Source organism: Telmatherina bonti (assembly GCF_933228915.1).
Source record: "Telmatherina bonti genome assembly, chromosome: 12".
NCBI lineage: Eukaryota > Metazoa > Chordata > Actinopteri > Atheriniformes > Telmatherinidae > Telmatherina > Telmatherina bonti.
The window spans coordinates 26,011,621-26,029,687 of NC_136610.1; the positions used below are offsets into that span (position 1 = coordinate 26,011,621).

Consider the following 18,067-nt stretch of genomic DNA (forward strand, 5'->3'; position numbering starts at 1 on the left):
CCACATAAAAAAAAGAGATTAATTCAATTGTCCATTAGAAGAAAACTCCAATCAAATTATTTTTTTATAAAGAGAAATTATGAAGCTATTTCTGTATTGTATGAAGGGCGAGATCCACACGACTCATTTTCGACATTCCTTCCCTCTCTCCGCAACATCTCTAGATGACTGGGGAGGTACTGAACGCTATGCTGAAAAGAGCTCTCAGTTGACTGGTCAACAGCGTCCCTGTGAGTTGGATAAACTGAATTACACAATACAAAGACATTTTCCTTGAAATGAATGTTGTTGTCAGTTACCTCAAATGCTTAATACAAGTTATAAACTGATGTTCAAAGTACCTATTGTTAAAGTTACCAAAATGCCAACTAGATGTTTATTTAAAAAAAAAAAATCAGTTTGAATTATATCAATTAATCTGCTGATGAAAAGAAAAAAAAAAACAAAACAAAACACGAAATTCAGGCTATTCCCACACAAGTCCAAACCAACCACCACATTAGGCACGCTGTCCATGGTGCTGAATGACACATATTAGCAAAGATTTAGAGCGTCCATCAGGTCAATGAAAATATGTCGTGAAAGCTTTATAGCATATGTTCTGTCAGTGTTCATTTTTAGAAAATCGGATTTGTCAAATTCAAAAAAAATTAGAAAGTATAAAGAGTGGCTTGCAATATAAACAGTTAATATTTCAAGTATCCTTAGGAATTTTTTTATTATTTTCTTTATTTTTATTTATTTTTTTTATTTATTTATTTATTTTTTTTTTACACCGAGAGCAGACTGTGTTCGTAAACGAGAATCGTTTTTAAAACTATAATGTTTGGCTAGGACAATTTCTCTGGGACAGAAACTCATGTTATCCCACAAGAACACTTGAGCAAAACGCTTAAAAAAGAAAAGCATAAGTAATCAATCAATTTAATTGGAATTAAAGCCTCACCTCTATAGGAGAGTCTGGTTCATCCAGGATGCTCTTCTCATTCTGTGTCCTCTGCATTGTTCCTGTAGAACTGGGGTCCATTATCAGCACGTTCTGACTACCAGCTCTGCCGAACTTGCAGTCACTTTTTCTGGAGTCAGTAGTCCTGCACACCTCGTAATTGTACACGTGTGGAAGAGTTCCTGTTCCCAAAGTGTCTGAGTAACGTGGAGGATAATATGGAATCACGGGGAGGCTGGAGTGTAACATGATGCGAGACTGTCTCCATCTGTAGATTTTCACTGATATAATCACCACTAAACACGTGATGAAGAGGAAGGAAACTACAGCCAGAGCCAACACTAAGTATAAAGTCAGGTTATCATTGTACTCCTTGTCGTGTGTAAAGTCAGTGAACTCCGACAGCACTTCAGGGAAGCTGTCCGCCACCGCCACGTTAACAATGACTGTAGCTGAACGAGAGGGCTGTCCGTTGTCCTCCACTATAACAGTCAGTCTTTGTTTGACAGCATCTTTATCAGTCACTTGGCGGATAATTCTTATTTCTCCATTCTGTAAGCCCACTTCAAACAGCGCCCTGTCTGTGGATTTCTGGAGTTTATAGGAGAGCCAGGCATTTTGTCCAGAGTCCACATCAACAGCCACCACTTTAGTGACCAGATAACCCACATCTGCTGAACGAGGAACCATTTCAGCCACCACAGAACCACCAGTCTGGACTGGATACAGAACCTGAGGAGGATTATCGTTCTGGTCCTGGATCAGTATTTTCACAGTCACATTGCTGCTGAGTGGAGGAGATCCTCCATCCTGCGCTTTCACAGTAAACAAAAGCTGCTTAATTTGTTCATAATCCAAGGTGCGAACTGCGCATACAACTCCGCTTTCAGAGTTTATAGATATATAAGACGAAATTGGGTTTCCAATAATCTCTGCGTCCTCAAGAAAGTATGAAATTCTTGCATTTTGGTTCCAGTCAGAGTCTCTGGCACTGACTGAGAATATTGACATGCCGGGAGTATTATTTTCAGCAATATAAGCTAAATAGCTTGGTTTGGAAAAGACTGGAGCATTATCGTTAACATCAGAAATTCGTAGTTGTAAAGTTGCTTTGGTAAAAAGAGGCGGTGAGCCTGAATCTTTTGCAGTTATTGTTATATTGTATTCAGGTTTAGTTTCTCGATCAAAAACTACATCAGAGATCAAATTGTAGTAATCGGTCAGAGAAGACTGGATCTTGAAGGGAAGATTAGCATCAATTGAACAAGTTATTTTACCATTGCTTTCAGAATCTGCATCTTTCACATTAAAAACAGCGATAGTTGTACCAGGGGAGACATCCTCAGAAATCATGCTGGAAAAAGACATGATATTTATAACTGGAGCATTATCATTCACGTCAACGACCTCAATAACAACTTTGGTTGCATCACTGAGGCCACCCTGGTCTTTCGCTATCACTCTTATTTCATACTTTTTTTCTTTTTCATAATCAATATTATCCACAACACTTATTTTGCCAGACAAGCTGTCAATTGCAAATTTTTCGGCTGATTTTCCCTTTACATTGGAAAAACTATATATAACTAAACCATTAGTGCCACTGTCAGCATCTGAAGCATTCACAGTCGTAATATATGTACCTAGGGGGGCATTTTCTGTAACTGTAGCTTTGTATATTGATTGATTAAATACAGGAGGATTATCATTAACATCAAGAACAGTGATCTCAATACTTAATGTTCCAGATCGCTGTGGGGTGCCTCCGTCTAGTGCTATTAGCTTCAAAGATAGGTGTGGATTCAGTTCTCTGTCTAAAGCGTTCTGTAAAATCATTACGGCAAATCTACTTCCATCTACGTTAGAGTGTTGCTTCAAAACAAAATTATCATTAGGTGACAGAACATAATTTTGTAAAGTATAAATCCCTGCGTCAGGGTCATAAGCGCTTTCTAAGTCAAACTGAGATCCGACTGTAGCAGATTCGCTAATTTCTAAACTTATCACAGGATTTTTGAAGGTTGGTGCGTGGTCATTAACATCTAATATTTCTACCGTTACTCTGTGCAGCTCTATTGGATCTTCTAAAATGATTTCAAACGTGAAGCTGCACGGCGTTACCTCTCCGCAAAGCTCCTCTCGGTCAATTTTCTCATTCACGACCAAAACTCCTTTGTCTGCGTTTAGCTCGGCGTACCGAGTAGTTTCTCCGCTGACAATGCGGGCCCGACCAGAACGGAGCCTCCTCACATCCAAACCAAGGTCTTGTGCAACATTTCCAATGAGAGATCCTATCTTCATTTCTTCTGGTACAGAGTAACGGATTTGGCCCCTGACGATGAAAGTCATCAAGAAGAAAAGGAAAAGCTGCAACATTTGCGTCGAACACAAGAGCCATTTTCTGGATCGGTAATTGCGCATCTCCATGCCCTGCAGTAAAATCCAGAGTCTGGCAATGAATCTTCCAGTCACACGAATGCGGAGACCTGTATCTTTTAAAGCGATATTCCTCAACTGTTATCAAAGATTTGCAATGAGACTGATTTCCTGCCGAATGCCCCCATGTATGAGAAAGATATAGTCAACCTCTCCCATCTCCCTTTTCTCTCACGTCACTGACGTTACACACACCACTGTTTTCCAGATCAACAGCGTCCCTTAGAGTCCAAATAGAGAAGTAAATCAGAGCATAATTGATTTGAAGACTACCCTTCCTAAAGTAAAAAAAAAAATTAAAAAAAAAAAAAAAAAAAAAAAAAAAAAAATATATATATATATATATATATATATATATATATATATATATATATATATATATATATATATATATATATGTATGTATATAATGCACTGTAAAATAATAGATGAGGAAAAGAATATGTAATAATCAGTTAAACTGCGTAAAAGTAGGGGGTGTGGAGAGTTGTGGAAAACAGAACAATGTCAAAATCAAAATGTCTGACTTTTCTAGATTTTTCCAAAGACTGAGCACGTGGAAAGCTGTGGCTTAGGTGCAAAATGTAACAGGCAATGGTGTTTCATCAAACTATTGGGTACAACGAAAAGAAAGTACACAAAGAAAAACCCATCTGAAAGAAGCTGTGATACTCACATAAGTATCCATCTTGTCAACAGTATTAAAAAAATCAGACAATTTGATATAACATACACTCCTACTTAAGAAAAATAAATCAATAGAGCTTCTGAAATATTGAGTTTACACCTGACTTATAAGTTTATTCGTCGCATTTCTATAAAAGAGATATGTGAAACTTCCGTTTATAATGTCAATTGCCCTGCATTTTTAATGTTTCTTTAATTCATCCCACCAAAATAAAATGAATTGTTCACTGTGCAGAATTTGACAACTAGATGTGGGATGATTTTATTTTAATGACACGTGTTGGATCAGGCACACATCTAAAGCCTGCACGACAGTAACCCTCAAACAACTGATTTAGAAGTTCTCAACACATAAAGGCCATAGGATAAAGAAATGAAGACGCTGTCCAATGACATTAAATTGATGGGATGGTACACATAGCAATTAAATCAAAATCACACAAGTATAATAACACATATAAGGTCACAGAAATTTACGAACCTCTAAAGGAGAATCTGGTTCATCCAAGATGCTCTTCTCACTCTGTATCCTCTGCATGGTTCCTGTAGTACTGGGATCCATTATCAGTATGTTCTGACTACCAGCTCTGCCGAACTTACAGTCACTCTTTCTGGAGTCAGTCGTCCTGCACACCTCGTAATTGTACACGTGTGGAAGAGTTCCTGTTCCCAAAGTGTCTGAGTAACGTGGAGGATAATATGGAATCACGGGGAGGCTGGAGTGTAACATGATGCGAGACTGTCTCCATCTGTAGATTTTCACTGATATAATCACCACTAAACACGTGATGAAGAGGAAGGAAACTACAGCCAGAGCCAACACTAAGTAAAAAGTCAGGTTATCATTGTACTCCTTGTCGTGTGTAAAGTCAGTGAACTCCGACAGCACTTCAGGGAAGCTGTCCGCCACCGCCACGTTAACAATGACTGTAGCTGAACGAGATGGCTGTCCGTTGTCCTCCACTATGACAGTCAGTCTTTGTTTGACAGCATCTTTATCAGTCACTTGGCGGATAGTTCTTATTTCTCCATTCTGTAAGCCCACTTCAAACAGCGCCCTGTCTGTGGATTTCAGGAGTTTATAGGAGAGCCAGGCATTTTGTCCAGAGTCCACATCAACAGCCACCACTTTAGTGACCAGATAACCCACATCTGCTGATCGAGGCACGATTTCAGCCACCACAGAGCCACCAGTCTGAACTGGGTACAGAATCTGAGGGGCGTTGTCATTCTGGTCTTGGATCAATATTTTCACGGTCACGTTGCTACTGAGAGGAGGAGAGCCTCCATCCTGCGCTTTCACTATCAACTGAAGTTGTTTAATTTGTTCAAAGTCGAATGAGCGCACTGCGTGTATAATTCCTGTCTCACTACTTATGGAAACAAATGTAGATGATGGGCTACCGTTTATCTGTGTTTCTTCCAGAAAATAAGATATTCTTGCGTTCTGATTCCAGTCGATATCTCGCGCTGTCACAGAAAATACAGACACTCCTGGGGAATTGTTTTCTGTTAGATGAGCAACGTAATTTATTTTATCAAATAACGGAGCATTATCATTCACATCAGATATTCTTAAATGTAATATTGTTGAACTTGACAGTGGTGGTGATCCAGAATCTGTAGCACGTACAGTTATGTTATAATCAGGTTGAATCTCCCTGTCAAATGATGAGTCAGTTAACAAAGCATAATAATTAGTTAATGTGGATTTTATCTTAAATGGAAGGGTGCGGTCTACTGTACAAATAATTTCCCCATTTCGATCTGAGTCTGCGTCGATCACATTAATTATTGCTACTGTCGTCCCTGGAGGAGAATCTTCTGGCACAGGGCTTGAGAATGACATCACATTAATGACAGGTGCATTGTCGTTGACGTCTAATATTTCTATTTGCACCTTGCATGAGTCTGTTAAACCGCCTTGGTCGACTGCTTCAATCATAATTTCATATTTCTTGTCTTTTTCATAATCTACTTGTCCTATGAGTGTCATAGTTCCTGTTAACTCATCTAAATGAATCAAATCAGTCATTTGCTCTTTCATGTTTGAAAATCTGTAGATGACAAGACCGTTTGATCCAATATCTAAATCACTTGCATCCACTGTAGTAATATAGGTGCCTTTAGATGCATTTTCCGAAACGGTAGCCCTGTAGAGAGACTGGTTAAATACAGGAGGATTATCATTTGCATCAAGCACTGTAATATCTACATTTACTGTGCCAGATCTGTGCGGAGTCCCACCGTCAACAGCAATGAGCTTGAGGGATATTTTTGACACACGTTCTCGATCTAAAGGCTTTTGTAAAATCATCTCGGCATATTTTCGACCATCTGGAGTCGAGTGTTGTTTCAAAAGAAACACTTCATTTGCGGTTAGTTCATATTTCTGCAGACCATTACTGCCCACATCCGCGTCCTCGGCGCTGGCTAACAAAAAACGAGAACCCACTGCGACAGATTCGCTTATTTCAAATTTAATTTCTTGCTTCCTAAATGTTGGAGAATTGTCATTTATGTCAGTTATTTCCACTGTTATTCGATGCAGCTCCATTGGATTTTCTAAAATGACCTCAAAGCTGAAGCTGCATGGTGTAACATCTTCACAAAGCTGCTCTCGATCTATTCTCTCGTTCACAACTAAAATGCCTTTGTCTGTTATCAGCTCTGTGTACTGAATGCTTTGTCTCGTGACTATACGGGCACGACCAGAACGAAGTCTGTGCACATCCAATCCAAGATCCTGAGCAACGTTTCCAATCAAAGACCCTTTTTTCATCTCCTCGGGAATTGTGTACCTTATTTGGCCTGAAGCTACGTAGCTATAATACAACAGAAACAGCAGAAGCCACCATACCGACCTGGAAAACATACGCATGTTTTCACACAACGAAAAAGAGATTTGACGCGTCATTTTCCACATAGAAAATCATAAAGGAAGAGCTTCTTTTACCACATCCAAAATGAGGCAGGAGCAATAATAAGTCCTATGTGAAGGTGTTTCCACGAAAAGCCAGAATGTTGTCCAACTGCTGAAGCACACCGTTTGTGTTTTTCAACCTGATAAAACCGAAAAAAAAAGACAGCTCTGCCCCCACCACATCATCTCACTCTATTTGTTCCTCTGACCAACAGCGTCCCTTACTGTTCACTGCATGAATGTCATGACCGAAGGCGGAGGATACTTTTCATTTTGATCTATTTATATGTGAAAAAAAATCCCAAGAATCTGGTAGAACAGTTTTAAAAGACAGCAAAAAGGCTTATATTTCAGACAAAAGAAAATGCAATTATTGTAGCGAAGCTCTGATTAAAAAAAAAAACAAAAAAACAAAAAAAAAAAAAACCAAAACAGCCTATTTAAGTGTTACCAGATTGTGTTAAGTGATCTATGTAGAGTGGTTCTGGAATATTTCAGTATGACCGAATGGACATCACTTTGAAAAGGCTAATAGTTTAAAAAAAAATGTAACTAATGAAAAATATTAATGCAGACAGTGTAAAAAAGAAAGAAACTTTATAATAAAGGACAAAGCCAGGCTACCAACTCACCTCGAAAGGAGAGTCAGGCTCGTCCAGGATGCTCTTCTCACTTTGATTCCGCTGCATCGTTCCTGTAGAACTGGGATCCATTATCAGCACGTTCTGACTACCAGCTGTGCCGAACTTACAGTCACTTTTTCTGGAGTCAGGAGTCCTGCACACCTCGTAATTGTACACGTGTGGAAGAGTTCCTGTCCCCATAGTGTCTGAGTAACGTGGAGGATAATATGGAATCACAGGAAGGCTGGAGTGATACAGGATGCGAGACTGTCTCCATCTGTAGATTTTCACTGATATAATCACCACTAAACACGTGATGAAGAGGAAGGAAACTACAGCCAGAGCCAACACTAAGTAAAAAGTCAGGTTATCATTGTACTCCTTGTCGTGTGTAAAGTCAGTGAACTCCGACAGCACTTCAGGGAAGCTGTCCGCCACCGCCACGTTAACAATGACTGTAGCTGAACGAGATGGCTGTCCGTTGTCTTCCACTATGACAGTCAGTCTTTGTTTGACAGCATCTTTATCAGTCACTTGGCGGATAGTTCTTATTTCTCCATTCTGTATGCCCACTTCAAACAGCGCCCTGTCTGTGGATTTCTGCAGTTTATAGGAGAGCCAGGCATTCTGTCCAGAGTCCACATCAACAGCCACCACTTTAGTGACCAGATAACCCACATCTGCTGAACGAGGAACCATTTCAGCCACCACGGAGCCACCAGTCTGGACTGGATACAGAACCTGAGGAGGATTATCGTTCTGATCTATAATATTTAGTTTTACTGTTGTATTACTGTTTAAAGGTGGGGAACCTCCGTCTTGTCCTCTCACATAAAAGGTAATAGTTTTGATTTGTTCGTAATCAAAAGATCGAACTGCCTGTACAACTCCACTTTCAGCATTCACAGAAATAAAAGTGGATATGGGCTGACCATTTAACTGAGAATCAACAAGCAGGTAAGAAACTCGTGCATTCTGACCTGTGTCAGCATCACGCGCTTTCACGGAAAATACAGAGAACCCAGGTGAATTGTTTTCCATGATATTAGCTTCATAGAAACTTTGTTCAAATACAGGGGCATTATCGTTGACGTCAGAAACTTTAAGTGTCATTGTCTTGCTTGTGGAGAGTGGAGGACTTCCTTCATCTACAGCCGTGAAAGTGATGCTATAATTAGGATTACGCTCTCTGTCAAGGACACCGTTGGTGACAAGAGTGTAATAATTTTTTAAAGATGAGTGGATTGCAAACGGGATATTAGAATTAATTAAGCAGTCTATTTTACCATTTTTGTCTGAATCGAGATCTTTAACATTGATTATAGCTACAGTGGTTCCACTGGGAGCATCTTCAGCAATAGTATTAGAAAAAGAGGTTAAAGTTATTAAAGGTGCATTATCATTTTCGTCTATTACTTCGACTATTACATTTGTTGACGTGCTTTGTCCACCTTGATCTCGAGCCAGGACACTAATCTCATATATTTTATTTTCTTCATAATCAATCATACCGCCCACTGTCAAATCTCCGCTGTTCTCGTCCACATAGAAAAGCTGAGCAACATTACTAGACATGCGGTTTAGGTGATATGTAATGTGTGCGTTCATCCCCTCATCTACGTCTGTTGCGCTTATTCTCGCCACTAATGTTCCCTTTGGAGCATTTTCTTTAACAGAAGCTTTGAAAATTGGCTGCGTAAAAACAGGGGCATTATCGTTTGTATCACGGACAGTTACGTGTATTTTCAGCGTACCAGATCGCTGTGGTTCACCCCCATCCACAGCAGTGAGCGTGAGAAGCTGCTTTTCTTCCTTTTCTCGATCCAAAGCACCAGAAAGATACAGTTGTGCATACTTGTGGCCGTTTGGGCTGGAGAGAACTTTAATATTAAAATGCGTCGTTGGATATAATGTATAACCATGTAAAGCGTTGATGCCGACATCAGGGTCTGTTGCACTGACTTGCAAAATATCGGTTCCTAAGAGAGCCGATTCTAATATTTCTACATGCATTTCCTTCTCATGAAAGACAGGCGCATTATCATTAACATCCAGTACTTCCACGACCACGCTATGTAGTTGCATTGGATTGGTCATTATAATTTCAAAGTTCAGGCTGCATGGTGATGTCTGTCCGCAGAGCTGCTCCCTGTCGATTCTTTCACCTACGACCAAAATCCCTTTGTCTAAATCTAGCCTGATATACTCGCTGCTATCACTGCCAACAACCCGGGCACCGCCTGACTTCAATCTTTTAGCATCTACACCTAAATCTTCACATACATTTCCGACAAAAGAGCCCTTCCTCATCTCCTCTGCGACGGAGTAGCGGACCTGGCAAACTGTCGCCTGGATTAAAGAAGCAAGGAAAAAGGCCTGTACTTGCCATTTAACTGTGCGTTCACTGTTGATAAAATACATATTCCTAAAGCAGTATGTCCCAAGTCCACATGAGCGTTTGAGGAAAAATACGAAGGAAATATCCAGTACTCCCCTTCAAATATATTTTTTTTTATCCAAATGGTTAAAACAGAAACATCTGTTTGGAAATAATAAGTGAAAAAAAGAGACCGACCGACCTACTCTCTGTGGTACACTGAAATGAGAAGAGGTGGTCTATATGCTTTTCAAAAGCTGTAGTCTAATATAGCTATGAAGACCAACAGCGGCTCTTAGAGTTTAATATGAAAATAACAAGTGTGCCACGAAAGAAAAAAGACAAAAAAGAGAGGTAAAGTAGCCTCATGCAAACTCAATATACAGGCAAATTATGATAAATCCACTATGCAAACACTAGCCTTAGTTTTACAATCGAGGTAAAAAAAAAACAAAAACAAAAAAACGTTACGTATGCTTCGAGCAATAATTGGGAATATTTTGTGAGAGAACGAAAAGCAGAATGCAACAAGAAACAAAGACATATTACATTAGAATTGTATCATTGAAATAATGCGGTCTTTATTACATGATTAAATCATGAAATTTCTGTTTTAAAAAGACATACGCAGACAAGAACATGGAAGCTCCTTTGTGAATATTAATTTCTACAATTAAGTTATGTTTTGGGAAATTAATTGCGAACACTGGTACAGCTGTTATAAATGACAACTATGCATACCCAATCACAAATTGTTTATACTCGAGCTGGAGAAGTACTGTTTTCGGTATAAAATGAAGACCCCAGTGAAACGACCGATTTATCACCAGGGACAGAGACACTAAGCTAATGCTATGTAGTATATGATAGTATAAGACATGCGAAAATGAACAAGAACTGAAACTTCACTGGATTTCGATAAGAAGAGTTAACTAACAGCTGCATGCACAGTTTCAATTGATCAGGTTGTAACCTAAGTTTACATTGTTGTGAAGTGGTGCTAAATAAAGCTGAAGTGCAGCGAATAAACTGTTAGACATGTATGCGTATATTAAACTAATGGACATGGATTTGCCAGTACATAAAAAAAATATGAAGCATTTTTAAATAAGTGTCAGGATTAAATTAAAAAACAAAAAAAAAAAACAAAAAAAAAGATAATGAAAAAAAAGAGAGAGCCGTAATAATGCTTGGAAAAATCCAGCTTTCAGTTAATACAATGTAAGATAAAAGCCCAGATCGCAAAGTATGGGATTGAAAAAGAAAAAAAAAAATTACTTTTGTAAGATTATTTTGGGATTTTATGTATTTGAGTTCATTTGTTAAATATATTAAATCTGTTTTTGCAGTGTTGTTTAAATATTTGTTCCCAAAATTAATCTCTATAGGTTTAGCTGTCCATATTTGCATTCTAAAGTAAGAGTGAGAGTCCATTGAATCTGCTTCTGTGTTTTTCCTGCAATTCCTTCAGTTTACACCCTTCTCTCTGCTGACTCGTTGGTACTGTCACAGGGGGAACAAAGAAGTGCTGGTTTTGGTTGTGGATTGTTTTTGATGTGTGGAGAGAGCAAAGTGGCGTTACACCACAGATCTGTGAAATATGTGCCATAACTCACCTCTAGGGGAGAGTCTGGTTCATCCAGGATGCTCTTCTCATTCTGTATCCTCTGCATCGTTCCTGTAGAACTGGGATCCATTATCAGCACGTTCTGACTACCAGCTCGGCCGAACTTACAGTCACTCTTTCTGGAGTCAGTAGTCCTGCACACCTCGTAATTGTACACGTGTGGAAGAGTTCCTGTTCCCAAAGTGTCTGAGTAACGTGGAGGATAATATGGAATCACGGGGAGGCTGGAGTGTAACATGATGCGAGACTGTCTCCATCTGTAGATTTTCACTGATAAAATCACCACTAAACACGTGATGAAGAGGAAGGAAACTACAGCCAGAGCCAACACTAAGTAAAAAGTCAGGTTATCATTGTACTCCTTGTCGTGTGTAAAGTCAGTGAACTCCGACAGCACTTCAGGGAAGCTGTCCGCCACCGCCACGTTAACAATGACTGTAGCTGAACGAGAGGGCTGTCCGTTGTCCTCCACTATGACAGTCAGTCTTTGTTTGACAGCATCTTTATCAGTCACTTGGCGGATAGTTCTTATTTCTCCATTCTGTAAGCCCACTTCAAACAGCGCCCTGTCTGTGGATTTCTGGAGTTTATAGGAGAGCCAGGCATTCTGTCCAGAGTCCACATCAACAGCCACCACTTTAGTGACCAGATAACCCACATCTGCTGAACGAGGAACCATTTCAGCCACCACTGAGCCACTTGTCTGGACTGGATACAGAACCTGAGGAGGATTATCGTTCTGGTCCTGGACCACTATTCTTACTGTTGCCACCGAACTCAGGGGAGGGGACCCAGCATCGCGAGCTGTTACATTGAATTCGATCAATTTGATCTGTTCATAATCGAAAGATCTCATCGTATTAATTGCACCACTGTCCGAATTAACTGACACTAACGACGCCACGGACATCCCATTGATCTCCCTTTCCTCCAAAAAGTAAGAAATCCGTGAGTTTTGACCCGAGTCTGCATCGCTAGCGCTGAGACCAAACACAGAAAAACCAGGAGCGTTATTCTCTGGTACATTTATACTGTATTCTGATTTGGTGAATTTTGGTGGGTTGTCATTTACGTCAGAAACTTTTAATCTGACATCTTTACTGCTAGACAGAGGTGGAGAACCTTGATCAGACACGGTTATAGTGAGATTATACTCAGAGATACTTTCTCGGTCTAAGAAGCTTTCTGTTACAATGCTGTAATATCCAGTCAATGAAGAATCAGTTTTGAAAGGCACGTCGTCGTTAATTGAGCATTTGACAAGACCGTTACTATCAGAGTCTGCGTCGTTAACGTTAACCACAGCTATGGTTGTTCCTGGAGGAGAATCCTCTGATATTGAATTGGACAATGACATGAGTTGTATAGAGGGGATGTTGTCATTCTCATCTATTACCTGAATTATAACTTTACATGTGTCAGTGAGACCTCCGCTGTCACTAGCCTGAACATTTAGCTGATGCGTTTTTGATTTTTCAAAGTCAATTTTCCCTGCAACTTTGATTTCACCGGTTTTAATGTTTACATTAAAGAGTTGCTTTGCATCTGTTGTGACGTGAGGAATTGAGTATGTAACTTCACCATAGACCCCTTCGTCTTTGTCACTTGCACTAATTCTGGTTATAACTGTTCCTTCAGGTGAGTTCTCTTTGATGTCAGCTTTATAAACAGGCTGGCTGCACACTGGTGCATTATCGTTGGCATCAAGCACAGTTATATGAATGCGCACAGTTCCGGATCTATGTGGCTCACCACCATCTGAAGCAATAAGCACAAGTGTGTGAGTCTCCTCTTTCTCTCGGTCTAAATGGTTTAGCAAAACCATTTCAACAAATCTGCCTCCGTCTGGCTGACTTTGCACCTCTAATTTGAAATTATTTGAAGGCCTTAGAAGATGTTTTTGGATGTCATTAATCCCAACATCGGGATCGTCTGCACTGACAAGTGAAAATCGAGTACCCAAGGCAGCATTTTCAGCTATTTTCAGGCTGATTACATCCCTTGGGAAAGATGGGCTGTTATCGTTTATGTCTGTTACCTCCACTGTGACTCGATAAAGCTGGATGGGATTTTCCAAAATAATTTCGAAGCTGAAGCTACAGGGCGTTGTTTTCCCGCACATTTCTTCCCGATCAATTCGCTCTTTAATAACAAGGGAGCCTTCGCTTCGATTTAAATCCACATACTGTCTGCTTCCTTTTGTAATAATTCGAGCTTTCCCTGAAATAAGCCTCGCTACATCTAAGCCTAAATCTTTTGCAATATTTCCCACAAAAGAGCCCTCAGCCTGCTCCTCCGGTATGGAATAGCGAGCCTGAGCCATCACCGACCTGAGCTTGAAAAGACAAAGAATGACCAGCAGCTCTTGCCATCGATATATGCCAGCGATCATCCACATCATCATAAATCCAAATGTACAGAAGTAGTGATCCTTCTTAGTGCAAATCAGATAAGAGTAAATCCATGAAGTGGGACAGAAATCTGGTCGTTTTCAAAAGAAATTCAACGAGATGTTAAAGATATTAGCCTCTTGATAGGTCACAACGTCGTTTTCCTAAGAGCAAAATGCCGAATGGAATTAAGAGGAGGACCGCTGCACAGTGTTCAGCAGTCATTTAGTGGTGAATCAACAGCGGCACTCAGAGCCCGTCCATGGTAATGTATCAGCTATTCACGTTATTAGGAAGTTCATCATGACTGCTTTCAGAATTCACAATGATTACTTTTAAAACACAGAGTAGTCACCAGTGGTGAGAGGGGTAAATGCATAACCGAGTGTAATCAAGATTTCTGACAAAAATATTTATTCAGCTGTCATTTTATTTTGGCCACAACTACCTCACAGTGAAAGATAAATGACGAACTTCAAGGTAAAGTGAAACAGAAAAATACCTTGCGCGTCAAAATAGCATAGTTAAACGTAACATTATAATCCAAATGTACAGAAACAGCTTTGTGCTCATCGTATATAATCTGCTAAACTGATTGTATAAATCACTGATTCTCAACCATGTTCCTCAGGACCAAGTTTTCTGCATGTTTTATGGGTAACCATACTTAAATTAACAGGTTTTCAAAAAAATCGATAAGGAAGATCAATAATCAGACTCAGGTAGGTTGTATGAAGAGCAAATCTAACGCATGCAGGTTTGCATAGCAATATGTTGCATGGCGGAACAAAACCTAATGTGTCTCTATTTCAACTTACTTATTCGGAGAGATGAACACACACACACACACACACACACACACACACACACACACACACAGAGGAGACTAAATCACAGTTTCAGCACCATGGACAGCACTAGTAAGCGACTGTCGGTTATTCCCCAACGTAAATATTGGAATTTGGGAGTAAAAGACGTAAGAAAAAATGTCAGAGAGTTCAAGTTTACCAACATAACGTATTTGAGAAGAGTGACTTAAACATTGCTTGCACATTTTCAGTGACTCAATATGTAACTTTATATTTAACTCAGATAACTCAATATGCAACTTAAAGAGCAATTTCCCCCACAATAAAGCACAAACCACATATTATTAAATAGGAAAACTGATAATGAGAAAGGATGAAAACACGTCGGCTAACTCACCTCTAAAGGAGAGTCTGGTTCATCGAGGATAATCTTCTCATTCTGTATCCTCTGCATCGTTCCTGTCGAACTGGGATCCATTATCAGCACGTTCTGGCTACCAGCTCGGCCGAACTTACAGTCACTCTTTCTGGAGTCGGTAGTCCTGCACACCTCGTAATTGTACACGTGTGGAAGAGTTCCTGTTCCCAAAGTGTCTGAATAACGTGGAGGATAATATGGAATCACAGGGAGACTTGAGTGTAGCATGATGCAAGACTGTCTCCATCTATGGATTTTCACTGATATAATCACCACTAAACACGTGATGAAGAGGAAGGAAACTACAGCCAGAGCCAACACTAAGTAAAAAGTCAGGTTATCATTGTACTCTTTGTCGTGTGTAAAGTCAGTGAACTCCGACAGCACTTCAGGGAAGCTGTCCGCCACCGCCACGTTAACAATGACTGTAGCTGAACGAGAGGGCTGTCCGTTGTCCTCCACTATAACAGTCAGTCTTTGTTTGACAGCATCTTTATCAGTCACTTGGCGGATAGTTCGTATTTCTCCATTCTGTAAGCCCACTTCAAACAGCGCCCTGTCTGTGGATTTCTGGAGTTTATAGGAGAGCCAGGCATTCTGTCCAGAGTCCACATCAACAGCCACCACTTTAGTGACCAGATAACCCACATCTGCTGAACGAGGAACCATTTCAGCCACCACAGAGCCACCAGTCAGTACGGGGTAAAGAATCTGAGGGGGGTTATCGTTCTGGTCCTGAATAAGTATATTTACCGTCACGTTGCTGCTGAGTGGAGGAGAGCCTCCATCCTGTGCTCGCACGCTAAACAGAAGCTGTTTAAGTTGTTCATAATCAAATGTCCGCACCACCTGTACAACTCCACTTTCTGAATTTACAGAAACATATTCAGAAATCTGGGATCCGCCAATATCACTTTCTTCCAGAATATAAGAAATACGGGCGTTTTGGTTCTCATCTGGATCTTTAGCTCTCAGGGTAAGAACAGAAACAGCTGGAGGGTTATTCTCCACAACAAAAGTATTATAAACACGTTGTGAAAAAACTGGAGCATTATCATTGACATCCGAGACCTTTAAATTAAACGTTCTTTTAGCTGAGAGAGGAGGATTTCCTGCGTCCGTTACAAAAACAGTGATGTTATATTCTGAAACACTTTCACGATCAAGTAGAGAATCTGTGACGATAGCATAATAATTTCTTAAATTGGAATTTATCTTGAAAGGAGAATTGTGTTCTATTCTACAAATCACTTGTCCATTGTTACCTGAGTCTAGGTCTTTTACATTAATGATTCCGATAGTTGTACTAGGAGGGGAGTCCTCTGATATAGGAGTCGTGAATGACATCACGCTTATGGTCGGGACATTGTCATTTACATCAATTACTTCAATAATCACTTTACTTGAATCCGTTAACCCTCCTTGATCTCTAGCATCGATTCTCAGCTCATATCTTTTGTCTTTTTCGTAATCGATTGGACCCGAAACAGTGATTAAACCAGACAATTTATCTATAGATAATAGGTCAACAATATTGCTCTTAGCGTTTGAGATAGAATATGTGATGTGTCCATACGATCCGCTATCTGCGTCTGTAGCATTAACAGTGACAACATGAGTTCCAATTGCTGCGTTTTCTGTGACTGTTACCTTATAAACAGACTGATTAAAGACAGGAGCATTGTCGTTTGCATCCAAAACCATTATATCAATATTTATCGTACCAGATCGTTGTGGATTACCACCATCTACTGCTAAAAGCTTCAAAGATAGATGTGGTACCTCCTCTCGGTCTAGTTGCTTCTGTAGCACCAACTCTGCATATTTACTCCCATCTGGATTCACATGCTGCTTTAAAACGAAATTATCGTTGGGGGATAACACATAGTTCTGGAGACCGTTTAGGCCAACATCAAGATCCTCTGCACTAACAAGCACAAATCGCGCACCAATGTTTGCACCCTCGCTAATATCTAACATAATATCTGTTTTCTTAAATGTCGGAGAATGATCGTTTACATCTAGAACTTCAATCGTTATAGGATGCAGCTCCACGGGATTTTCTAAAATCATTTCAAAGCTGAAACTGCACGGTGTTACGTCTCCACAAAGCTGTTCTCGGTCGATTCTCTCGTTGACTACAAGAACCCCTTTGTCTGCCTTTAACTCGGCGTACTGAATGCTGTCTCCGGTGACAATACGGGCCCGACCCGATCTGAGCCTTCTCAGGTCCAAGCCAAGATCCTGTGCTACATTACCAATAAGGGAGCCCTTCTTCATCTCCTCGGGTACAGAGTAGCGAATTTGTCCAGAAACAATATTCAGTAAAAAGAGCAAAGAACAAAACATTCTCCATCGAAGACAAAAAATCCAACGCCATTCGAAGAGGACAGGCTGCGACGTGATGCGAGAAAGATACATTTTCTTCTGAAAAAAAGAAAAATACAAAGCAATATTCTTCGATCTAAGTTAAAGAGCATCCACCAAATCGAGGTACAGTTAGTTGATGTTAAGAGGCACGAATGAAATAAGGCTTTTTTAGATATCTCCTCGTACTCCAATGTTTCCCCAATGGCAGCATTCGTGTGATCCACAACCAACATCATTCAGGACTAGTAAGAGAGGGTGTCACTGTTTGCCTTGTTCAACAGCGTCACTTAGAGTTGAGACGGTGAATATTAAATGCAGCAAAAGATGAAGCAAAAAAATTAACCAACATGTATGAATGAAGAAGAAAATTATTATTATTATTATTATTATTATTATTAATAATAATAATAATAATAATAATAATAATAATAATAATAATAATAATAATAATAATAATAATA

At 39.8% G+C, this 18,067-nt stretch overlaps 3 protein-coding genes across 3 annotated transcripts; all 3 read right to left on the reverse strand.

The window, feature by feature from the left end:
* Window positions 1-934: 934 nt before the first annotated feature.
* LOC306763337 (protocadherin gamma-A3-like) lies at window positions 935-3,322 on the reverse strand (the record flags this gene model as incomplete). Its single annotated transcript, XM_079250123.1, has 1 exon — window positions 935-3,322. One exon carries the CDS (start codon window positions 3,320-3,322, stop codon window positions 935-937), a length of 2,388 nt encoding a protein of 795 aa, XP_079106249.1.
* Window positions 3,323-4,532: 1,210 nt separating this feature from the next.
* LOC306763338 (uncharacterized protein) lies at window positions 4,533-17,585 on the reverse strand (the record flags this gene model as incomplete). The annotated part of the gene is made up of 3 exons (XM_079250124.1): window positions 4,533-6,894; window positions 7,116-7,132; window positions 15,216-17,585. The coding sequence occupies 3 exons, from the start codon at window positions 17,583-17,585 to the stop codon at window positions 4,533-4,535; spliced, it is 4,749 nt and encodes a 1,582-aa protein (XP_079106250.1).
* Window positions 7,613-14,023, reverse strand: LOC306763159 (protocadherin gamma-A6-like; the record flags this gene model as incomplete). The annotated part of the gene is made up of 2 exons (XM_079249877.1): window positions 7,613-9,024; window positions 11,680-14,023. The coding sequence occupies 2 exons, from the start codon at window positions 14,021-14,023 to the stop codon at window positions 7,613-7,615; spliced, it is 3,756 nt and encodes a 1,251-aa protein (XP_079106003.1).
* Window positions 17,586-18,067: the final 482 nt, after the last annotated feature.